The 24,267-nt window shown below is 57.4% G+C and overlaps 1 protein-coding gene across 3 annotated transcripts in view; it reads left to right on the top strand.

Moving 5' to 3' along the window:
- The window catches only part of SHC2 (SHC adaptor protein 2), a 29,650-nt gene that overhangs the window by 3,228 nt on the left and 2,155 nt on the right, over positions 1-24,267 (top strand). For 2 of the 3 annotated variants that reach the window (XR_006408002.3, XM_026480822.4), the window contains exons 2-11: positions 11,134-11,204; positions 12,956-13,016; positions 13,192-13,311; positions 14,497-14,550; positions 14,706-14,757; positions 14,851-14,977; positions 16,251-16,413; positions 17,037-17,100; positions 19,965-20,108; positions 21,891-22,201. Coding sequence is in view for 2 of the 3 variants with exons in the window: in XM_026480822.4 (XP_026336607.2) it covers positions 11,134-11,204; positions 12,956-13,016; positions 13,192-13,311; positions 14,497-14,550; positions 14,706-14,757; positions 14,851-14,977; positions 16,251-16,413; positions 17,037-17,100; positions 19,965-20,108; positions 21,891-22,201 (1,167 nt within the window). In the remaining variant the exon portion in view is untranslated. The remainder of the gene's footprint in view (positions 1-11,133; positions 11,205-12,955; positions 13,017-13,191; positions 13,312-14,496; positions 14,551-14,705; positions 14,758-14,850; positions 14,978-16,250; positions 16,414-17,036; positions 17,101-19,964; positions 20,109-21,890; positions 22,202-24,267) is intronic. The other variant, XM_026480823.4, reaches the window with a different exon arrangement.

The raw sequence follows: 24,267 nt of genomic DNA, 5'->3' as shown, positions 1-24,267 counted from the left end.
GCACCAGGCCTGGAACTAAAGTTCCCCCCACGAGAGAGAGCCAGAATTCACCACCATCTGCCAGATACCAGGGTGACTGGCAGACCGACAACCCCAGAGACGTCCCCGTCCCGGTCCCGGGACCTGGGACGTGTCCCCTCACGCGGCAGAGGGGACCTCGTCAAGGCTCTGAGGTGGGGGTGACCCTGGGCTCCCGGGGGGCCCAGCGTCCTCACGAGGTCCTCAGGAGAGGGAGGCAGAGGGCGGGAGTCCCAGAGACGGCAGACCCCGCGCTGCTGGCGGTGAGGATGGAGGGGGCACCACGGGGCAGGAAGAGGCAGGAGCCGGGTCTCCCTGGGCCCTGGGGTACCGGCCCTGCCCGCGCCTGGGTTTAGCCCTGGGAGGCCCATGTCAGGCTCCTGACTCCCGAACGATAGGGGAATACATTTATGTTCAATTTGTGGTAGTTGTAGTAGCAAGAGGAAGCTGGTACGTCGGCCGGCTTCCCTCCTGACATCACGGAACGATCCCTGCTTGAGGTGAGAAGACAGAGCCCTGGCGAGCGGAGATGGGAACGTGGCGTCTGAGTTCTAGGCACACAGTCCAGCACTGTGCGTGGATCAGTGTGGATTCTCCTCACAATAGGTTGCCCACCCATTGTATAGATGAGGACACTGAGGCACGGCCAAGTCAGGAACCCACGGAACCTCTCCTGGTAAGGCTGGTGGCGGTCGGGGTGCCTCTGGCTGCATCACCCCAAACCCAACTCAGAGCTTTGAGGTAAAGGATGTCCATTGTCTCACATGAGAAGAGACCCCGGACGGCAGCTCTGTGGCTGCTTACCTCAGCAGCTCGGTGACCTCATCATGGACCCGGGCTCTGTTCATCTGTGTTGGGGTGACTAGTGTCCCCCCAAATTCACATCCGCCTGGATGTGAATGTGATCTTGTTTGGAAACAGGGTCTTTGTGGATGTAGTTAATTGAGACGAGGTCACGCGGGAGTAGGGTGGGCCCTAAACCCAACGTGTCCTTGTAAGCTGCGTGAGGACGCCTGGAGAAGGGGGCTGTGTGAAGAGGGGGGCAGAGAACGGAGTGACCTGGCTGCCCGTCCAGGGACACCAAGGACCGCCAGCGGGCTTCCCCAGGCGCTGGAGGAGGCAGGAAGGACCTTCCCTGGGTGGTCAAACCCTGAACACCTGGATCTCAGGCCTCCGATCTCTAGACTGTGAGAGAATAAGCTTCTGTTGTTCCAAGCTGCCCTGTCTGTGGGGTGACAGCTGCCCCAGGAGGCAAGTATGCCACCCTTGATGTGAGTTCCCTCTCAGACCAGGTCCTCTCCTGGCTGCCCCGTCATCCTACAGAAAAGAACCTTGTTCCCATGTGGTCCTTTCTTGAGTAAGCGAATCTTTCCCAGAAATGCCCAGCCAGCTTCCTCTCATGTCTCACTGGCCAGACTTGTGTCCCGTGAACTTTGTCTAAACCAGCTATGTGGTGAACCAGGATCGTCACTGCCCGAAGAACTTCCGGAGGCAGTGGAATGTTCTAGATCTCTGCTGTCCACTATGGTAGCCCCATGGGGCCACTGAGCCCTTGAAATGTGGCTAGTGCAATGAAAAAACTAAATTTTAATTTTAGTTAATTTAATTTAATTTTTGAAATCTTTTTTTTAAAGATTTTATTTATTGATTTCAGAGAGAGAGAGATGGTGAGAGAGGAACACAAGCAGGGGGGAGTGGGAGAGGGAGAAGCAGGCTCCCCACTGAGCAGGGAGCCCAATGTGGGACTCGATCCCAGGACCCTGGGATCATGACCCGGATCATGACCTGAGCTGAAGGCAGACGCTTAACGAGTGAGCCACCCAGGCGCCCCAACTTTACTTAATTTTGAATTAAATTCAGGTGGTCATCCGAGGCACGTGCTCGCCCTAGGGACAGCTCAGCACTAGCTGTCCTTGATCTTCCGACCTTTCTGAAGGGTTGATGTCTGAGCAAAATTTTGCTATTAACGAAGGGAGCCCGCACTGTGGACAAGACAGAATTGGCATCAAGCTCTGTGGACACCAATCCTATCTTCCTCCCACTCATACCATTTTGACTCATTGGACTTCTCCTTTTACAAAAATTCCACTGATAGGAACTTTCTGCTTTTTAAATTTTTAAAAAAGATTTTATTTATCTATTTGAGAGGTTGAGTGAGAGAGAGGGAGCAGGCAGAGGCAGATGGAGAAGCAGGCTCCCCACTGAGCAGGGAGCCCGATGTGGGTCTCAATCCCAGAAGCCTGGGATCATGACCTGAGCTGAAGCCAGACGTGTCACCGACGGAGCCACCCAGGCGCCCCAAGACCTCTCTGCTTTTTAAGGTGCACTCACTCACGCCCTCTGACAAGCTCTCCATGAATGAAGGTTTTTAACTGTGTGCCCAGCTCTGCTCATGGTGCCGTGGGGTACAGAAAGACAGTGACCCTGGCCAGGTGGACTGGCTCTGGCTGGGGAGGGAGTGGAGCTCAAGCCTGGACACATGTCCTTGAAATGACTGGGACTCCATGCCACTCAGTTTTTCCTGAAGTGTGGTTTTCATACGCTGGTGATATGCAAGGGAACTGTGGGAGGTTAACTGAGTAGAGATGTTTTTAGCTGAAATGCAGCTTATTCCTCAAAGGCAAGGGGTAGGATGTCTCCAGGATGACTTAATTCAGGGGCTTGACAACATCCCTAAAGACCTAGGTCTTTCCATCCTTTTGTGCTGCCATCTTCAGCATGCTTGCTTAGCTGCCCTCATGGTCACAAAATGGCAGCCACAGTACCAGGCATCACATGGTGATCCAACCATGGCACTGGAAGAAAAGAAGACCATCCCTTCCTTAGTTCTCTTTGTAAGAGATTGTTCAACATTCCCCCCCCCACCTCATTGGCCCCAAATGGCAAAATCCATTCATAGCAAGGGAGATGGGATTACCAAATTGGCTTAAGCCAATGATGAACGGTGTGTGGTGCCCAGACATCTGGGAACTTGTTATAAATGCACATTCTTGGGCTCCACCGCAGAGCTGCTGAGTCAGAGACTGGGGGGGGGGCAGCAGTCAACATTTCCAGGTGATTCCAACACCCATTAATGTTGGGCACCACTGGTTTAGGACAACTGCGTGCAGTCCTGGGGGACTAACCGCTACTTGTGTAAACCTGGTATTTTGTGACCGTCCGCCGTGAAATGAACTTCGCATCTATGGCGCCTCCCTGCACATGGATTTCCCCGGAGAATTGATACCGTGCCTTACAGCAGCAGTAAGGGACACACAGCGACAGCAGCCCGTAGTGAGTTAGGCTGTTTCAGTACCTAGATGCGTAGACATGATCCTGCAGATACAAGGGACGAGGGCGGAACTGCGGCTGTAGACACAGGACATCGCTCCACAGCTCCATGCCGTAGGCAGCGTGATATTCCGACCTAGCGCACAGCTCCCGTAACGTCTGAGCTCACGGGGTAACGTCTCCTGTCAGTACGCACGAGAGTGTCATGAACTCAGTGTGTGTGAAGATCGTCCCGAAAAGTTAGACAGACTCGCCTTGTGACCCAGTCATCCACGCCTGGGGGCACACTCCAGAGAAGGGAAAGCAGGGAGTCCAACAGGCACCTGCAGGGCCATGCTCACGGCAGCAGGAGTCACAGCGGCCAAGGGGGGGGGAGGCACCCCAGGTGTCCACCTGCAGATGGGGACACACGGCAGGGTCCGTCCATGCGCTGGACATGCCCCGGCCCTAGAACGGAAGGGAGCCTGACACCGGCCATGACGTGGATGGACCCTGACACCGGCCATGACGTGGACGGACCCCGACACCGGCCATGACGTGGACGGACCCCGAGGACGCCGGGCTAGGTGAGAGCAGCCAGACCGAGAAGGACACATCCCGCAGGACCCCACTCCCAGAGGCCCCCAGAGGCGTCCCGTCCACACAGAGAGGAGCTGGTGGGAGCCAGGGCTGGGGCAGGGGGTGCGGAGTCCGTGCTTCCTGGGGACAGAGTCTCTGTGTGGGGAGATGGAACGTTCTGGAGATGGAGGGTGGGGTGGCTGCAGGACAGGGTGAGTGTGCTTCATGCGAGGGTTATGATGGTGAATCTCGTGTACTCTACCACAGTTAGAAAGTAAACAAAAATTGCCCCACTGCCCCGTGTTATGGGGGAAATGAGTTAGGCTGGGGGCATGGTGATCATACAGGGTTTCCCACATACACGAGTGCCTGGCAGGTTGCTCTGAAGTCCCTGGGGACCTGGGACCATTGGCATCCATGTGAGACTCCTGGTGCTAAGAGTGGGGCGCCCCGCTCTCGGGAGAGCGTGTGCTGTGCTCTTGTACTGTCTCTTGGCTTGTGTGTGACTGGTGTTAGCTCACGATTGGGTTCAGGTTGTGCATTCTGGGCAGGCTGTCTTCCCCGTTCAGCAAAGCGAGAGGCGGGGATGGATGCCAGGCCTGTTACAGGTTCTGGAAACTTGGGTCACTTGCCGTATTGGTAAGAATGGTGTTCCCCCAAATTCATGTCCACTGGAACCTCAGAATGTGACTTTATTTGGAAATAGGGTCTTTGCAGATGTAATCTGGTGACAATGAGGCCATCCTAGGTTAGGATGGGCCGTAAATCTGTTTTTTTTTTTTTAAGATTTTATTTATTTATTCGACAGAGATAGAGACAGCCAGCGAGAGAGGGAACACAAGCAGGGGGAGTGGGAGAGGAAGAAGCAGGCTTCCAGCAGAGGAGTCCGACGTGGGGCTCGATCCCAGAACGCAGGGAATCATGCCCTGAGCTGAAGGCAGACGCTTAACGACCGAGCCACCCAGGTGCCCCCATAAATCTGTTTTTTTAGAGAGAGAGAAAGCAGGTGGATACGCAGAGGGAGAGGGAGAGAGTCTCCAGCAGATTCCCTGCTGAGCGCGGAGCCAGAAGCAGGACTCCACCCCATAACCCTGAGATCACGACCTGAGCCGAAATCAAGAGTCGGGTGCTTTGCCAACGGAGCCCTCCAGGCGCCCCAGATTGTGCAAATCTAACAGGACTGGTATCCTCCTAAAAAGAGAGAAATGTGTTGGGGCGCCTGGGTGGCTCAGTCGTTAAGCGTCTGCCTTCGGCTCAGGGCGTTATGCCGGCGTTCTGGGGTCGAGCCCCACATCGGGCTCCTCTGCTGGGAGCCTGCTGCTTCCTCTCCCACTCCCCCTGCTTGTGTTCCCTCTCTTGCTGGCTGTCTCTCTCTCCGTCAAATAAATAAAATCTTAAAAAAGAGAGAGAGAGAGAAATGTGGACACACAGACACAGGAGAAGGCACGTGACGACAGAGGTGGAGACGAGTGTGTGCCTGTGAGGGTTTCGGGCCACCACCGCCCTGCTGGAGGACTCGAGGGAGGGCCTTGCCCTGGAGCCTTCAGCGCCCGCGCCCACACCCTGATTTTGGACCTTTAGTCTCTAGAACCGAGAGGGCGTAAAGTCCTGTTGCCGTCAGCGGTCCCGATTGAGGAGACCCACAGGCGGGCCAGGGTGATGTATGTTTTCTTTATAGGTAGCAAGTCTCCGTGGGAGGTACTTTTTAATTTTGGGTCAGACCTTCAGAATTGAGGGATAACAAACGTAAAGCGTGTACAGACGTCTCACATTCATGGCAGGACGCGGTTTTGCTCACCAGGAGTGCGGCCACTGCAGACCTAGCTGTGCGCGTGCCCCCCGCCAGGCGCCCGCAGCGTTCCCGCCTCCCCCCTGCTTCCCATAGACTGGTGTCTGCTCTGGAACCTCTCTGGGGAGGGAGACTGAGAGGCTGCGCAAACATCCGGGTTCCCAGCAAACTTCCACTGACTTGCCTTAGCAGAGATTGGATGGACACTTCCCATGATGATCGCTGCACGTTTAGTCTCATCAGGAAAACCATTAGGCCTCCAACCACAGGCTCATGGATGCCATAGGCAGCTTCCTCTTTTCTTCAAACAAAAAAAATTAAGATAGAATTTAATACCATAAAATTTTCCCATCTAAATTGTACAGTTCAGGGGTTTTTAGTATATTTGCAATGTTGTGAAACCCTCACCGTGATCTAATCCCAGAGCGTTCCATCTCCCCCAAAAAGAAGCCCCGTCCCCGTCAGCCTCAGCCCCCTCCCCTCTCCCCCTCCCCCCCCCCCGCCCCCACGAGCCCCCTTCCCGCCCGTGGACGAGCCTGTTCTGGACGTGTCACACCCGTGGACTCACACGCCGCGGGGCCGTCTGTGTCTGGTTCCCTCCGTGAGAGTTGGGGGCTCGGGTCCGTCCCCGGGGCAGCGCGTGTGGGCGCCGCGGTCCTGCTCGCGGCCGAGGGACGCTCCCGTGCGTGGGGGACCCATTATGTGGTCTGATCATCTATTGATGAAGACTTGAGTCATTTCCTTCCATCTCCTTAAAAAATAAACCCAGTTATGTTCATTGGTGGGGACTACCTGAAATAAAATGTTGAGCAGATAATAGTCTGGGCCACAGGGCACAAGGTAAGGAGGTCGGTGGGTGGTGGAGGGTCTCCCGGGCTGGGAGTGCAGAGAGCTGAGCACTCATTGGATCTCCGGCCTGGCTTGTGTGGGAGCTTGGCTCCATTCTTCCCCTCTGCAGGCCTCAGTTTCCCCACGGGTAAATCAGCTCCTTCCCTGTAGCATTCTAGGGTGGGCTCTGGGCTGCCTCTGTTTCTGCGTGTGCAAAGGTGGGATACAGAGCCATTTGGGGTCTCCTCCTGACGTTCTGTATTAGTGTCCTGGGGCGGCTGTAACAAATCCCCCCACACTGGACAGCTTAAGTCAATGGCAGAGTTGTCTTCCCTGGCTCCCGGAGGCTGCAGGTCCGAGATGCAGGTGTCTCGGGGTGGGCTCCTGGTGAGGGAGGGTTGTGTCCAGGCTCCCCCAGGTCCTGGAGGTGCCGGCAGCCCTCGGCTGGCAGATCGGTCACTCTGAGCTCCACCTGCGTCCTACTGGGACCCCCGTCTTGGATTTAGGGCCCATCTGCAGGCTCTGGGGGTGAGCAGGTGGACAAACCCTTCAGCGAGGCAGCATCCAACCCACCATGGCTGGTGTCCAGTGGGTTGTGCATCCCGGGCAGAGGTCATGCTCGCTGGCAGACCCAATGCTGAATCTGACCTCTGAGCTTTTTCCCCTGCCGTCTATTTAAAAGTAAAAATTCAATTTCTAGTCAATATTTACAAATTAGGAGGTTTCACACAAAAGCCCTGGATTTCTGGTGTCTTTTTTAAAAAAATCAGGTGTCTGGCAGCAGTGGGCCCCTCTGGCTTGGAATATGCAGTGTATGCCCCCGCCCCCGCTTCTGGTCGTGCAGTGGTTGGACTCCAGAACCTGAGGGCATGGGTTCAAATCCTGCATCTGCCACCTACAAGCTTGTGACTCTTATTGAACCTCCTTGGACCTGTGTTTCCTGAGAGGTGATAATTGTCAGTCTGGCGTGGGGACGTGGGTCAGTGCATTAAGAGGAGGTAATGTGTGCAGTATGCTCTCAGTGTGTGGGAGCTCACCCTGGCCGTCTGCTAGCCTCCCCTGCCTTGCCCCGTTGGCACCTGAGTTTGCGGTCCCTGCTCCCAGCCCTCTGGGGTGGCCCCATTGCATCCCCTCTTGTGTGAGCTCCCATCTCTCCAACACAGTTAAGTTGTGCACCCCACCCTTTGTCCAAGCAGGGGCTGGGGGCTCACTGAGGATTCCGGCTGCACAGTTAGAAAGGACTGGACATTGAGTAGGGTGAGCCCCGGGGTGGTATGGGAATCAGAACCCCTCACCCTGGGCCTAGAACACTGACACCCACTCCACAGACACATGCTCAGCTGGACGGAAGACAGCTGTTGGGCAGCCAGCGTCCCACCAAAGCTGTCCTTTCAGTGAGAAAATCCACTCCTGGGAGCAGGGACTACAGCAAATTCCCTTTGAGGTCCCACATGTCTAACGCATGCCTGGCATGGAGGCCATGCCCATCCATCTCTCCATCTGTCCATCCATCCACCTATCCTTTCGTCCATCCACCCATCCATCTATGCATCTATCTATCATCTATCTTTGTATCTATCCACCCATCCATCCATCTGTCCATCCATCACCTGTTCATCCATCCATCATCCATCTGTCCATCATCCATTTGTCCACCCATCCATCTGTCCATCTGTCCACCATCATCCATTTGTCCACCCATCTGTCCACCCATCCGTCCATCCATCACCTGTTCATCCGTCCATCCATCATCCTTCCATTCATCCATCATTCATCCATCCATCATCCATTTGTCCACCCATCCATCTATCTGTCCATCCACCCATTCATCTACCCATCCACCATCTGTCCACCTACCCATCAATCTGTCCATCTGTCACCTGTTCATCCATCCATCATCCATTTGTCCACCCATCCATCTACCTGTTCATCCATCCATTCATGGTCCATCCTTCTATCCTTCTATCAGTCCATCTCTCTTATCCATCCATTAATCATCTAGCCATCCATGGTCCATCCATCCATGGTCCATCCATCCATCCATCCATCTATCATCTATCTATCTTCTATCTATCTATCTATCTATCTATCTATCTATCTATCTATCCACCTATCCATCCATCATCCGTCCATTATCCATCCATCCATCCATCCATCCATCCATCCATCATCCGTTCAAGAGCTGAGACAGATCTGTTCACTCCCTTACTTAAAAGTCTCCCAAGGCTCCCCAGTTTACCCAGCATGAAACCCAGCCCCTCATCACAGCCCTAGGACCCTGCAGTCTCCTTGCTTGTGCCCTGTCATCTTTCTCTGCTCCTTGATTCTCTGCTCTGGCTATACTGGAGTTAGTCTGTGGCCTCTCCATGCTTGTTCTCACTGCTGGGCCTTGTACTTGCCATTCCCTTTGCCTGGGTCTTTGCTTGGCTTGCTCCTATTCTCCCTTTGGTCACTATCTCAGTTAGGAGTCACCATGTACAAATCATCCCACAGTCTGGTGCAGGACAACAAATGTTTATTATTTCTTTTGGCTCTATGGGTCAGCTGGGGCTGACGGTCTCTTTATTCACATGGCCATTGGCCAGTGTCAGCTGGGATAATGGGGATGGGCCACGTTTCTGTCCTCATAGAGCAGGCTGGCCTGGCAGGGTCGCAGGGACCTGAGACCAGTGAGGGGACAAGCTGCAGGGCACCAGTGTCCTTTGGACCTTAACTGTGTCACCTTTGGTGACATCCCATTGGCCCAAACAAAGTCCCGTGGCCAACTCAAGGGCTTGGATGGGGGGAGGAATGACTTGCGACCATGTTTTTGCTACTTAATGATAGAGCTTGGAGATAATCTCATACAAATACATAAAAACAATTCTTGTCTTTTTTACGAATGCATACTCTTCCATTCCAAGAACTGTGATTTGCTTGTATTTAGCAAGAAGACAGGGTACACAGTTAAATGAAAAGTTCCAATGAACACCAATAATTTTTGGTGCACTATTTGGGACATACTTATACTAAGACAATATTCATTGTTTAGGGGCAATTGGAATTGAACTGGGTCGTGTATTCAATCTCACACGACTGGATGTGTTGAGTTTTAGGGTGTCTCTAGTTTCTTGCTAATTTGTTCAGTGCTGCAGGTCCTGGCGGGAAGGGAGGGTGTGTGCGAAAGGGTGTACCTGAAGGGAGACGGGGGCGGGGGGCAGGACTCACAGCGGAGGGCCCGGTGTAGGGAGCCAGCCCCTGGGGCCAGCACAAGGGGGAGCTTGGGGGCAAAGGGGGTGCGCGGGCGCTGACCCGCTGGGGCTGTTTGGGGCAGCAGACACCTGCCCACTGTTCCCCTTCTGGTCCTGCAGGCTCAGAGCCTTGTGGGGAGGGCGGGACGTGGGCCACCCCGCACGGCGACTTGGGTGCACACCAGCAGCCCCGGGGCTGGTGCGTCTGTGGGGCAAAGTCCTCAAAGTGGACTTTCAAGGTCAAAGTGTGTGTGTTTATGATTTTTCAAAAAGTGAGGTAACATTTACGACAAAGTTAACCATGAGCCGTTTTACTTTATTTATCTTATCTACCCTATCCTATCCTAGTCTACTCCATTCTGTTTTGTTTTAGGTAAGGTCTCCGCCCAACATGGGGCTTGAGCTCGTGACCCTGAGATCAAGAGTGGCATGTTCCACCGACCGAGCCGGCCCGGCGCCCCAACCATTACGTATTTTAAAGTGTCCATAGAACTTAGTGGTATTTAGTGCATTCACAAGGTCGTGCGACCATCGCCACTATCTAGTTCCAGAACATTCCATTGTCCCAGAAAAACGCGTTCCCGTTAGCCGCCATCCCCTCTCCTCCCCCAGCTGCTGGCGCCTGCCAGCCGCCTCTCTGTGTCTGGGTTTGCCTGTTCTGGACGTTGCACGTGCACGTTCCAAGCAGGAGAGGTGCTGTCATGAGGCTGTTGGCGCCAGCCAGCCCCCGCACACGGACGCCAGCTGGAGCGAGGCTTCCGGCCCGGAGCTGCTCCCTGCTCCTTGCCCTTGGCAGCCGTCGAAGCAGCCTGGAGCTCTGACGCTGTTGCCGCCTCTGCTGTCCCTCAGTACCGTCTCTCGGAGACACTACAGCACCTTTCTGTGGGGATGGCGGCCTAGGCAGGAGCTGGCACACTTTTCCTGGAAAGGGTCAGATAGTCAGTGCGTTGGGTTTCATGGGCCAGGTGGTTCCCTGCCCGTCTGCCTGCAGGCCCTGTGCTGGGCTTCGGGGCCGCAGCAGCGAGCAAGAGCCTCACCGTCCTGGTCCTCCTGGCGCTCTTCACGCTCTAGTGGAACAGAAAGCGAGAACCAACAGCAGACAGAGCCTGCAGGGATCAACCGGCTTCCAAGAAACCACTCGCTTAGCGTCAGGGAAGGTGGCTCTGAGGAGGTGACGCTGAGCCTCCAGATGGGAAAGGAACCAGTCTGCAGGTTGATAGGGAAAGGGAGCAGCAGGGAGACAGCAAGTGCAAAGGCCCTGGGGCAGCAAGGCTGGATGTTGCCAAGCACAGAGGACAGGGCTTCAGCCCAGTGGGGGCAAGAGAAGAGAGTGAATCACTTGCTGGAGGAAGGGCTTGGGTTCACGTGTACCCCGCCCCGGGCTCTTCTGGGCTGGTGCTTGGGGCCTGCCTGCTAACCGCTCGCTCTCTCTTCCCTTAGTACATGGGCTGCATTGAAGTCCTCCGCTCCATGCGCTCTCTGGATTTTAACACCCGCACCCAGGTGACCAGGTGAGATTTTGAGACCGGCTGCTGTGGGGCTGGGGGCCGGGGGCCAGGACTCGGGGCAGCTGGGGGAGGGCAGATGTGAGGCTCTGGAGAGGTGGTGCTGGCAGGCTCAGACAGTTTGTGCTGGGGATCCAGGATGACAGGTGCAGTGACCTTCCCTCCTGTCGTACAGTGGGGAACAGTGTGGCATGGACTTAGAATGGCCTTGGGGGGGGCACAGGGGTCTGAGTCCCAGCTCTGTCCTGCCCTTCAGCTGCCCCTGCTCCCCAGACCCTGGGTTCTCTCTGTTAAGGGGAGAAGACACCTGGTCCCCTGCAGGGGTGCTGAGAGACGCCTCAGCAGGCCGTGGGACCCGCGGGCGCTGGTGGGCTCCCGGTTAGGACTCAGGTCAGGGCTGGAAGGGGCTGGGAGCCCGTCCAGGACAGGGATGGCATCTCTGGTGTCCTCCCTGCTTTTGCTGGCGCAGAGGAAGCACATTGATCTCGTGATGCGCTGAGCTGCCAGGAGCCCTCACGAAGAGGCATGGTACAACCAGGGCTGAGACAGAAGGAAGCGACACCTTTTAGCACCTGAAAACGGAGTTAGTCCATTCACTGTAGACATAGTGACACTCTACTGAGATGTAATTCACACACCAAACAGTTCACCCACTTAAAGTGCACAATTCGATGTGTTTGGTTTCTTCACAGAGTTGTGCAGCCACTCCCTCCCTAATTCCAGCACATTCCATCAGCCCAAAAGGAAACCCCATATCCAACAGCCGTCACTCCCCACCTTCCCCCCAGCCCCCGGCCCCCGCGAGCCCCCTTCCCGTCCGTGGAGGAGCCTGTTCTGGACGTGTCACACACGTGGACTCACACGCCACGGGGCCTTCTGTGTCTGGTTCCCTCCCTGAGTGTTGGGGGCTCGGGTCCATCCCCGGGGCAGCGTGGGTGGGCGCCACGCTCCTGCTTGCGGCCGATCACATGCCCGTGCGTGGGGGACGGTGTGTGTGTGTGTCTGTTCACGGGTCAGTGGACCCTTGGCTGGCTTCCACCTGTTGGCGATTGTTATGACTTGTGCTTCTGTGAACAGGTCTTGTGTGGACGTGTTTTCGTTTCTCCTGGGCGTGTTCCTGGGAGGTGGGAGGGGGTGCTGGGCTGTGTGCTGACCCCACGTCTCGCTGTTTGAAGAGCTGCTGGGCCATTTCCCTGGTGTGGCACTGTTTTGCCTTCCCGCCAGCTGGATGTGAGGGTCTAGCTCCTTCTCGTGTCTCCGGCATCTTTGGGGGCCCAATGTGGTCTGACCTTCAGGGTCCCGTGACATTCTATTCCCCCCGGGGGATTAGCAGTTTCACAGTGGTCTGTTCCTTACTGTCTGGGGGAGCCCAGAGCAGAGGTCACCCTCTCAGGCCACAGAAGGGGATCTTGACTGGCCTGTGGCCACACGGAACTTGGGGTCCAGGCTCAGGGGCTATGCTGGTGCCCCTGAATCTGACTCCTGTGGTTTGCGGTTGGGCTGTGGCCCAGGGATGCGTTGTCACTGAGAAGGAGGAGCAGAGGGCCAGAGCCAGGGGCGGTGTGGGGGGGTATCTGCAGGTACGAATGGGGTGGGGGCGGATAGCCCCTGGTCCGTGGCTCTGTCCCTTCCTCCTCTTTCCAGACAGCCCAGCTTCCCTCCCTCCTGTGAGCCCCACACTCTCTGAGCTCCTGCCTCCTCCCCACGCACCCCCCCGCCTCGAAGCTCATGAAGCCCCTCCTCCCTCCCCCACACAGGGAAGCCATCAACCGGCTCCATGAGGCAGTGCCCGGCGTCCGGGGCTCCTGGAAGAGGAAGGTGGGTGAGGGGCTTGTGGTCCCCGAGTGGTGCCGGTGGGCGTGGTTGGAGCCGTGGGGACCGCCACGGCCACCCTTGGACCCTGCCCGGCCGGAGCCCCTCTGCAGCCCCTCCTGCCCCAGTGCCCGGGCTCCCAGGCCTGCGGGCCTGGCACTGCCCTCTGCCCCGTCCCCAGGCCCCCAACAAAGCGCTGGCCTCCATCCTGGGCAAGAGCAACCTGCGTTTCGCGGGCATGAGTATCGCTGTGAGCATCTCCACGGACGGCCTCAACCTCTCTGTGCCTGCCACACGCCAGGTGAGTGTCACCACCGCGTCTCCAGCCCCACGCAGGGCAGGTCTGTGTGTGGGCGTGCTCACCTGGAGCTGTGCGACACCCCACCCGAGCCAGGAGCCGAGCTGCCCTCGTGGCAGCCACAGTCCGCGTGAGGGGCTGGGTCGGCGATGCTGCTGGACCCCACGACGCCCTGCAGAGACTGACCCAGACCCGGTGTCTGCAGTGCCCGGAGGGAGAGCCCTGGCTTGGAATCTTCTGGTGGAAACAAACCAGCAAAATAAGAGAATAATTACAAATTCCAAAAAGGACGTGGGGCCAGGCAAGGGGTGTTGTAGGTGTGCAGCAGACACTGTGACCTAGCAGGGGGATCATGGAGGGCTTCCTGGAGGCAGTGATACTAGCTCGGAGGGGGAGGTGAGCAGAGGACATCCCAGGCAGATGTTCCCCTGTGGGGGGACAGAGCTGGAGAAGTCACAGCTCTAGGATTTGTCCAGAGAGCACCGTGACCCCAGGAAGTGCTGTGATCTGTGGCTGTGGGGGCACAAAGGAGGGAGCCCAAGCCAGGGCATCTGTGGAGGACCTGGGGAGGCATCGGCTGCTCCCTGGGTCATGGAGGAACGTGAGCACTCAGGACAGCAAGGGATGGTGGCAAGTGAGCACACAGAGGAACGTGGAAATGAGTGTGCAAATGTGCACACAAGACAAGCATGCAAATGAGGGGTGCGTGCATAAGTGAGCGTGCAGATGAGCCAACATGTAAATGAGCATGCAAATGCGCACACAGGCGATGGTGTGGAGGCTGGAGCGGCAGGTCCCATCTGTATCTCTCCCTGCCTGCAGGGCTGCACTGGGTGTGCCAGATGAGTGTGCCACCCCTAGGTGTCTGCGTGAGTGGCTGCGCGGGCCCGAGTGTGATGTGTCAGGGTGTGAAGAGGGCTTGAGTGTGTCTGGTGTGTGTGGGAGTGGTTGTGTCCTTGGACCCGTCCCTGCGTGAGCATCTGCGCAGAGGCGTGGGTCTGTGCGTAACTGTAGTGTCTGCATCTGTGGCCGCGCTGTCTGTGTTGGGCATCGCAAGTGTGCACGTGTGAGGCTGCGTGTGGCCCGGGGGGCTGCCCGTCCAGCTGCACTTCGGGTCCCCTCCCTGTGGCCCTGGCCTAGTGACCAGGCCGAGCCTTCCCCGGTGACCACGTGTCTCTCTCCGGCCAGATCATTGCCAACCACCACATGCAGTCCATCTCCTTCGCGTCGGGTGGTGACACGGTAAGGCCAGGGGCTGGGGGTGGATTTCTGGTCCCCTCTGTCCCCTGCAGCCCTGAGAGCCCCTGTCCCCTGCACTGCTAGAGCTGGGGGCCGGCGTCCCGGCCGGGTTGGCCCAGGCGGGTCCAGCTGACCCCTCCCCCGCCGTCTCTCTGCAGGACATGACGGATTACGTGGCCTATGTAGCCAAGGATCCCATCAACCAGAGAGGTGAGGTCCGGGGGGTGGGGCGGGCGGGGTCCTGCGCCGCTGTGCCAGCCAGCCGAGGCCGCGCGGATGCCACGTAACGAAAACCCTCCCCAGCCTGCCACATCCTGGAGTGCTGTGAGGGCCTCGCCCAGAGGATCATCAGCACCGTGGGCCAAGCCTTCGAGCTGCGCTTCAAACAGTACCTGCACAGCCCCCCCAGGGCGGTCGTGCCGCCAGAGAGGTACCAGGCCCGGCTTGCCCGTCTTCCGGAGATAGCGCAGGCCCGTGCTCACCGCCTCCGCCCTGGGCGCCAGGCCCCGCTTTGCCCTGTCGTTCCTCTGTGCGCCCCTGTGCACTCACGGCGTAGCCGCTGGTCTCCGTTCCCTCGTTCCCGTTCCCTCGTCTGCAAACCCGGGATGAACACGCCCTGCGCTGCCCTGGCCTAGGCGAGGCCTGCGGGGGGGGGGGGGGGGGGCGGGGGCGTCCGCGGCTGCTGTCATCCCATCTGGGCGGGGGTGGCCCAAACTTCTGCAGAGGGCCAGACAGTCAGTGTTTTCGGCTTTGCGCCAGACCACCTGTCTCAGCCGGCGGCAAGAGCAGCCGTGGGGGATGTTTAAAAGGATCAATGGGCCGCCGGCCAGCAAATCTGTATTTATAGACGCTAAATTTTGAATTTCATGTAACTTTCCCATGTCACCAAGTATTGTTCTTTGGATGCTCTCTGAATCATTTGAGAGTTTTGTGGTCTAAAAGAGAAGCAGCCATTCTTAGCTCCTGGGCCGCACGCGCACAGGCAGCGGCCAGATCTGTGGGCCCTGCACTCAGCTGTTCATACACTAGGTAGAATTCGCTAGATGAGGTAATGAGTACACGGATGCGTTAGAAATGCAGGTATGTGCCCGAGAAGGAAGAGGCAGAGTACGCAGGGACAGACAGCCGTGTGAGTCTGCCGCACTGCCCCGCACCGCGTGCCTGGGCCCCCTCCCCCACGGGTTTAGGCCTCCGTGTCACACACATACACACCGGCGTCCATCCCCTGTGAGGGCATCTGCAGCCACCTCTACCTCGCACGGGCTGTGGGGGGGCCCCTGGTGCCAGCCGCTTCCCCTGTTTTGCTTTCAGGAGCCATAGGTGCCATTGCGGGGCCAGAGGGCAAGGACGGTGCAATGCTGAGGGCACCCCACCCTAGCCCCGCGGCACCAGACTCTGGGTGCAGCTCGGCCGGTGTGCTCTCTCCCTGGTCTCCCTGGGGGTGCGGACCAGCTGTCTTGAGGACCTGCTGTATTAGCAGAAGCACTGGGAAGCGCACCACGTCCCCCTGCGGCCAGCGTTTCCTGGCACCTGCCCTCTGCCTGAGAGGAGCCAGGGTCAGAGTCCCCTAGGCCTGGCTCGTCCCATGCACCTGGCAAAGCTCAAGCCACAAGGCCTTGGCACACTCTTGGGGGGCCCCCCATTCTCTCTGCCTCCAAGTACTGGGGTTCCTGCCTGTGCTCCCGCTTGCTCTCTGTCCCCAGGCTGGCCAGGCCAGAGGAGTCGGCCTGGGGGGACGAGGAAGAAATGGAACACAATTACTACAACAGCATCCCGGGGAAGGAGCCGCCCCTGGGTGGGCTGGTGGACTCCAGGCTCACCCTAACTCAGCCCTGTGCCCTCGGGGCCCTCGGAGCCCTCGGCCAGGTCAGCCTCTGTGGACCTTGCGGGCGGGGGTGGGGGGCGGCAGGGCTGTCCCCAGGAGCTGAGTCTTTGGGCCTTCCTGTAGCTTTCCTTCTGCTTCTCTTCTCCTTGATCCTGGTGGAGGGTCTTGTGCCTTCCTTCGCCCTTTCCCTCCCTCCTTCTCCAAACCGCACAGAGCGTCTGGCCCTACTCCAAGCTTGGGCACTGAGTAAATCATTGTATCAGCAGTTTCATCAGGGCCATGAAATGGGCATCCCGGGGCAGTGACAGGAGTATGTGACAGGGAGACTGACTCCGTGCTCAGGGGACTTTCAGGAGGAAGCAGTGTTGGGGCTGGGCCCTGTCGGAGAAGAGTTGCTGCCTGGGAGAGCAGTGCAGGGAAGGGCATCCAGGCGGAGGGAACAGCATGTGGCAGGGGGCAGGAAAGGAGAGGAGAGGGCAGTGAAGGCTGCAGCACAGGTGGGTGGGGGAACGAGGGCCGTTTCGGAGCCAGGGGCTGGGGCTTCCCTTCGCCTCTGGCTGATGTCTCCAGCCATGCAGGAGGGTGGGGTGCTGGGGAAGCCTGGGTGCTGGGCTGGGAAGGGCGGCTTGCACATGGCCGGGGAACCCCTTACTCTCTTTTTCAGGGGGCATCTCCTGCTCAAAGGGACACGCACAGCCTGCCATGGGACCTGGGCCCGTCAGGTACTGGTAGGTGCCCTGGGGGCTCGGGGGTGCCCCACCCCTCCCCACGCTGTCTGTCTTTTCGCTTTCGCCTGTGGGACCGGGCTCACTTCCCATGCCCTCAGGAGATCTGACCACATCATTCTCTTTTTATTCTGCACAGACTAGTTTCATTGTGTTTTGGGGAGAGATACTGCATTCTCATGGTTCAAAATGCCAGAGCATAAGAAGGCATCCAGTGAGAAGTCGCTGGGGCACCCCTGTCCCTGTCTGCCTGTCACTCCCCAGTAGGCCGCCACTGTCAGTAGTTACCAGTTTTCATTATTTTCCTGGAATTTTCCACGTATCTTCAAGCCAATTCAAACGCGTGTGTCATTTTGCACGTTTTTGCAGCTGGTGGCGTGCTGTGCACACATCCACCTCGCTTTCTCCAGGTCGCCCTCCGTCCTGGAGCTCGTTCTGCGTCCGTGCGCGCAGACGTCCTCATTCTTGTTTGCACGTTGGACCCTGTCACCCTGTGACGGATCTTTTCTATTTCGCCTCTACTGACTCCTGGACGTGTGGGCGGACCTCCAGGTGTTTGCTCTGACATAGCAGTTGCCCTCCCATCAAGGTACCGTGGGCTTTTGTTTAACAAAATGATTGAGTTTCTGCCCATGAGCATCTTACTCCGTTAGGCGTAATTACGGGGGACCTGCCCCCGCCCCCAGTCCAGGAGCTCCCCCCCCCGCCCCGCCCCCGGCACATTTGTGTCTCCTTTCAGAATCGGTAAGCAGCAGAGATGATGGCCCTCGAGGCGTGCTGGTCCTGCTCGCAGTGAGCTCCTTCTGAAGGGCTGCGAGCTCCCCCCCTCTCTTGCCCTGCACGGAGGGTCTTTCAGCCGTGTGTCTGTCCCGCGGAGGCCGAGCTGGGGCACAGCCACGAGCCGAGCCTGTTAGTCGCACTACCGGCGGCTGTGAGGCTGTTCGCCCACCAGCCCCACTGCACCTGCCTGTCCCCCACAGCCTCGTGAACATCTGTGCTGGGTTTGGGGTTTTTTTAGATCTTCCCAAATAATCTGGGCATTTTCGTGACTGCCAGCACGATGGTTAAAGACCACTTTTGTCGTTGGGCACCCAACAGGTGCCCAGCTAAGATCTGGCCCTGGCACCCGGGCCGACTGCCCTGTGTCACCCGACTCCCAGGGCTCCCCAGCGTCTCCCAGCCCAGTCCTCTGCACGAGCTGCCAGCGCTCCTTGTTATGCCTTCCCTGGTTTCCAGCGGAGAGCGCCTACCAGGCCGTTCATGCTCCGATGGCCAGGAATTCTCTCTCAGTCTGGATTCCTATAACCCGGCTTCTTCCCTCTTCCCTGGCCCTGACGGTGAGAGGCTGGGGAATCTGTGCCTCCTCCATGCGTCCCGTCCCGGGAAGCCTGGGCTGAGACCTCTGTGCCCACATCAGCCACCGGGGGCCGGCACATTGTCAGCACTCATATTGAATCATAACTTTAAAGAAAAAGATATTTATTTATTTATTTATTTATTTATTTATTTATTTATTTATTTATTTCAGAGAGAGAGAGAGAGAGAGAGAGCGAGCACAAGTGGGGGGAGAGGCAGGCAGAGGGAGAAGCAGGCTCCCCGCTGAGCAGGAGCCCGATGCGGGACTCGATCCCAGGACCCTGAGATCATGACCTGAGCCGAAGGCAGACGCTTCACTGACCGAGCCACCCAGGCGCCCCTGAATCATAACTTTTGCCAGATACTGTTCTAAGGTTTTAATCCTCAGCCTGACTTGTAAAGGAGCTACTCCTCTCTCCCCATTTCACAGAGGAAGAGGCTGGGGCACAGAGAGGTTAGCAGACTTGGCCGTGTCCACGGAGGGCCACTGGAGCTGACATGTGAGTTCACATGTCCACGAGGGGAAAGATGTAGTTGGCATAACTGTAGGGCCCTTGGGCTGGATATGGCCATGCAGTGTACTGACATCATTATTTCTCTACCAAGGATTAAAAATGGTGATGTTTGGAAATGAATAGACAGGGGCCCCTGGTGGCTTGGTCATTAGCGTCTGCCTTCTGCTCAAGTCATGATCCCAGGGTCCTGGGGTCGAGTCCTGCATTGGGCTCCCTCCTTAGCAGGGAGCCTGCTTCTCCCTCTCCCACTCCTCCTGCTTGTGTTCCCTCTCTCTCTGTCTCTCTGTCAAATAAGTAAATAAAATCTTTAAAAAAAAATAGATATGAATAGACAGTTCTGAGAAAAATGCACATGAATGCCCTTTGAACCTGGGAAGGGAAGCTCAACCTTGTTCAAAAGACGAGAAATGGAAACTAACGTCCTGCAGATGCCGTTTCTTGCCTCTCAGCCCAGCAAACCCCTGGCACCTGGTAGGACACCATGGGCGAGGCCAGGGGACTGGTCAGGATCTGGCAGAATCCAAGTGGGGCGCCTCAGGGACCCAAGTGAGAAATTCCTCCGAGGATAACTTTTGCCGTCTTTGTGGCTTTTGAACCATGGCAGTGCTTCACACACTCACAATTAAGAAGAGAAGAGAGGAAACCCTAAAACAGAACAGAAACAGAATCAAGTGACCCACGTGTCGTGTGGATAACATACTTACAGGGAGAACAGTTTCATCGAGATTGTGTTTGGATGTGGGCATTTAACACAAGCATGAGGCTTTCTGCCACCGTCCTGCCTGGTGGCACGGCCCCTCCCCGGGGCTGGCGCTCTATGCCCTGCAGCCCCTGGGTGGACATTTATGGGGTCACTCCAGATGCTGCTGCACAAGCCAGGCTACAGCTTCCTTCCTGGAGGGTGACAGGTGTGGGTGGGGCTCCCAGGTGGGGTCCCTGCTGCTCCCCTCTCCTGGGCTCCCCCTGCTGACCCCCTGCTCCCCCTGCACTCCCCAGGCCCACCGGGGGATGGCTACGTGCAGGCTGACGCCAAGGGCCCCAGAGACTACGAGGACCACCTGTATGTCAACACACAGGGTCTGGACGCCCCGGAGGCCCTGCAGCTGGAGGACAGCCCCAAGAAGGATCTGTTTGACATGCGTATGTGGGGGCCGCCCAGCCTGAGGGGGGAGGCCATGGCACTAGCAGCCCGTGGTCTGCTGGGGGCAGCCCGGCCTTCTTCCCCTTGGGACTTTGCAAGCTGGTGAGGGTGGGATGGGGGAACTCCCTAGCCTGATAGGGGAGGCTCTGGGGCCCCCCTCCCTGGGACTCTTCAGTCTCTTGGGGGTAACCCAGTTTCCTCTCTATAGGGGTCCCTAGTCTGGGGGAAGGGCCTAGCTCACACCTTGAAAGAGGGGCTAGTATGAGGGGAGAGGCTTAGGCCCCTCTTCACTATGAGACTCCTCAGTCTCTTGGGGGAGGTTTAGCTCTTTCCCTCTGGGTCTCCCCCCGATGAGGGAATTTTAGCTCCCTCCCCATGGTCTGAGGAAGTGGGCCCCAACCCTTTCCACTGGGAATCCTAGCCTGATGGGGGAGGCACCCTTGGGGAGGCTGATGAGGCAGGCCTAACCACATACTGATGGAGTGAACCGCTGATGGGGGAGCCCTTTCCTTCCCTCCCTCTGGGAGACCCTGGCCTGAGGGAGGACTTGGTCGAATGGAGGAGGCTTGTGTCCCAAAACCCTCCTTATCGCCTATGCACAACACCAGTGCCACCCTCTTCCACAAGCACCATGAGGCTCTTGGCTCCGTGCTGGCCCAGGCAGGGTCATTTCTCTTACTTGGGTTACCTCCCTAGTGGGAGATCCCCAAGAACCAACCAAGCCAGCTGGAAATTTCTTCCTTCACAAAGTCTGCCAAGCCCCCTCCCCCACAATCTGTTAGGACATGAGCTAATGTCCATTGAGCACCCACTGTGCACCGGTCAGCGGACTAAAGGCATGGCCCCTGCCGGCTCCTCACGGCAATCCTCGGATGGGAGAGGAGGTGCCCTAGTGTGAGCTCCTGAGGCCGGCTGTCCCCTTGGGGTGACCAAATGGCCCAGCGACCCCAGCCAGGCTTCCATTGAAAATTCTGGGTCTGTGTCTGATTCGTCCAGCCTAGGTCAGTGGGGGGAGGGTGAAATGAAGATGTTGACTGGCCAGGCCTGGTCGCGGGTCCTGCTAGCTGGAGGCTGGGTCAGCCACACCTGGACCCCTGAAGGAGGCAGGCAGGAGGGATTCCTAGGAGCAGAAAGTGGAAGGAGCGTGGGGCACAGAACACAGGTGTGCCAGGGTCGGCGTCAGGGCTGGGTTCTGATCTGTGCTGCACCACGTCCCATTTTCCAACAAGGAGACAGGGTCAGAGAGGGCGAGTGACCTGTCCAGCGTCACACTGGTGCTGGCCGGGAGCCTCAGAAAGCCAATGCAGACTGTCGGAAGCTCGTCTAGGGGGGTCTGCAGGAGAAAGGCAGGCCTGCTGCCCGCCACCGAGATGCAGTGTTGTACCAGGGGCTGGCCAGTGTGGTCAGGCCGTCAGTGACACAGGAGGCATAGTGTTGGGAAGGAAGCCAGAGTGACAAGACAAGAAAAAGAATATGTGCACAAATTGGAGAGAAAGAAGGGCTTTGCTTGCATGTACATAAAAATCCAAGAGAATATACTGCGTAACCCTAGAACGCAGCCGCCGGCACCACACAGAGCGCAGAGCACGTGAACACACCCGTCCACGGTGTGAACACACCACACACGGTGCACACTCAGCACACAGCCAGGGACGAACGGTGGGCTCAGTCCCCCAGGGTGGAACGACCGCCTGGAGCTGTCTCTTCCCAGCCCAGACCCCTCCCTTTCCAGCGGAGGCAGCTGCCCGCCCCTGCCTCCTGCACTTCGTCCTCGTTTGCAGGACCCTTCGAGGATGCTCTCAAGCTGCACGAATGTTCTGTGGGGGCAGACACGGCGGTAGCGCCCCTTCCCTTGGAGGACCAGTGGCCCAGTCCCCCAACCCGCCGGGCCCCCATCGCCCCTACAGAGGAGCAGCTGCGGCAGGAGCCCTGGTACCATGGCCAGATGAGCCGAAGGGCGGCGGAGAAGCTGCTTCGAGCCGATGGGGACTTCCTGGTGCGCGACAGCGTAACCAACCCCGGGCAGTACGTCCTCACGGGCATGCACGCCGGGCAGCCCAAGCACCTGCTGCTCGTGGACCCCGAGGGCGTGGTAAGGTGGGGCCCAGGGGCTGGAGGCGGGGCCGGAGTGGGGCGGGGGCGGGGCGGGGGAAAGAGTCCGCAGGCTGGAGGCGGGTCCGGGGTGGGGCGGGGGCGGGTCCGCAGGTTGGAGGCGGGTCCGGGGTGGGGCGGGGGCGGGTCTACAGGCTGGAGGTGGGTCCGGGGCGGGTCGGCAGGTTGGGGGCGGGTCTGGGGTGGGGCGGGGGCGGGTCCGCAGGCTGGAGGCGGGTCGGGAGTGGGGTGGGGCGCGTCCCGGAGGGGGAGGGTCCGCAGGCCGGGCTGGGCTGGGCTGGGCTGGGCTGCGCTGGGCTGCGCTGGGCGGGAGCGGTTGGGGAGGACAGGGCCCTGGGCGCCCACCCCAGCAGCCTTTAGGTTTAATGAAGTATTTTCTGGATTACAAAGTCCTTTATGTTTACAGATTCTGTACCAGGTAATTTAGAATTACAAAGTATTTTCCACTTTAACAAGAATTTTAGGATCTGTAAAATCCTAAGTTCCAAAGTCCATGCAGTATTTTGGGGGTTACAAAAGTTTTTCCAATTTCAAGGCCTTTCAGGGTTTACAAAGCACGATATTTGATGCACTTTTCTCCCACGTTCCATCAGCACTGTGTAGCTTACAAATAATGATGTCTTTGAGTGATAGATATGACTTTTTTTCTTTTCTAGTGTATTTTAAAAGCTTGCAAAGCATGTTTCAGTTTACAAGGAGTTCTAGGGTCTGCCAGTTCCTGGATGCACACTTTTCTCTCATTTTGACACCTTTGAAGCCTGCATGTTTTTTAACTCTGTCTCTGAACTGCATGATTATTTTGCTGGGAGGTTTTCCCCTCCCTCTCCTTGTGGAACATGAAATAGTGATGCATCTTAACATTGCTTGGAGTCAGTCTGAGCTTTGGTATTCTACAGTTCCTAAAGCATTTTGGGGTTTACAAAGCATTTTTCAATTTATGAGGAGTTCTGGGATGTTGATGAAGCATTTTCCAGTGTCCAGGGGTCTTGGGGCTTACAGGTTATTTCCCAGGGGAAGGAGCTTAGGGGTGTTAGAGTCTTACCAGGTGCTCTTACTGCATCCATCCGGAGCCCCAGAACCGCGGCTCCCGGGCAGCTCCATCTGCTCTCTGTCACTCTGTATGGGTCACACTCCCGTGGTGCGGCCGAGGCTCTGGTGCCCGTTCTCAGTTCCCCCTGTGTCTGGCCTTGGTTATAATGTCAGAACCTCCTGGGCCCCAATCCCTCTCTGCTAAGTGGATCAACCGGATAGGATCAGCAACTCTTAAAGCTCCAGAAAGTTCAGAACTTCCTCAAAACACTTGAATGAAGTGCAGACTCCCAGGTCCCAACCCCAGTTCCAAAGAAATAGAAGGTTTTGCCGTAGGGCCCGGGAATGTGCCTTCTGAGCCTGCTTGTGTCCTGTGAGCCTGCTTTGCCAAAGGAATACCTGACAGCAGGGTCGCAGGGTTACGGTCTGTGGTGCATCCAGCCCGGCACGTGGTGATGCTCAGATTTTCTCATTCTAAGAAGCAACAGATTGTTTTCCATTAGGTGTTCCCAAGGTTTCCTAGGGCTGCCCTACCAGGGCAGTGGTTTAAACAGGGAAGAGTCGTCTTCCCCGGCTCTCGAGGCTGCAAGTCTGAGCTGCCGGTGTCGCGGGGCGGGCTCCTGCTGAGGGAGGATCCCGTCCAGGCTCCCCCAGGTCCTGGAGGTGCCAGGGGCCCTTGGTGTCCCTGGCTTGTTGACACATCCCTCTGGTCGTGGCCTTGTCTGCTCTCCTTGCCCAAATTTTACTCTTGTAAAGACACCATTCATTGGCTTTGGGGCCACCAGAACGAGTTCATCCTAAGACCCTTCACTTAATCACATCTGCAAAGACACTTTTTCCAAATAAAGTGCCATCCACAGGTTCCAGGGGTGGGGACATGGACACATCTTTTTTGGGGCCACCTTTCCACCCGTCATAGTTGTGGCGCCAGAATCCTGTGGTTTCGGAGCCCGTGTCCCTACCTAACTCTGGAATTCTGAGTCTGATTCTATGGTTGAAGTTCTAGAAGCTTCTGAG

This window comes from Ursus arctos, unplaced genomic scaffold (assembly GCF_023065955.2).
Source record: "Ursus arctos isolate Adak ecotype North America unplaced genomic scaffold, UrsArc2.0 scaffold_14, whole genome shotgun sequence".
NCBI lineage: Eukaryota > Metazoa > Chordata > Mammalia > Carnivora > Ursidae > Ursus > Ursus arctos.
Note: the sequence above shows the minus strand (reverse complement) of the source record. Positions and strands in the feature narration are given on the sequence as shown.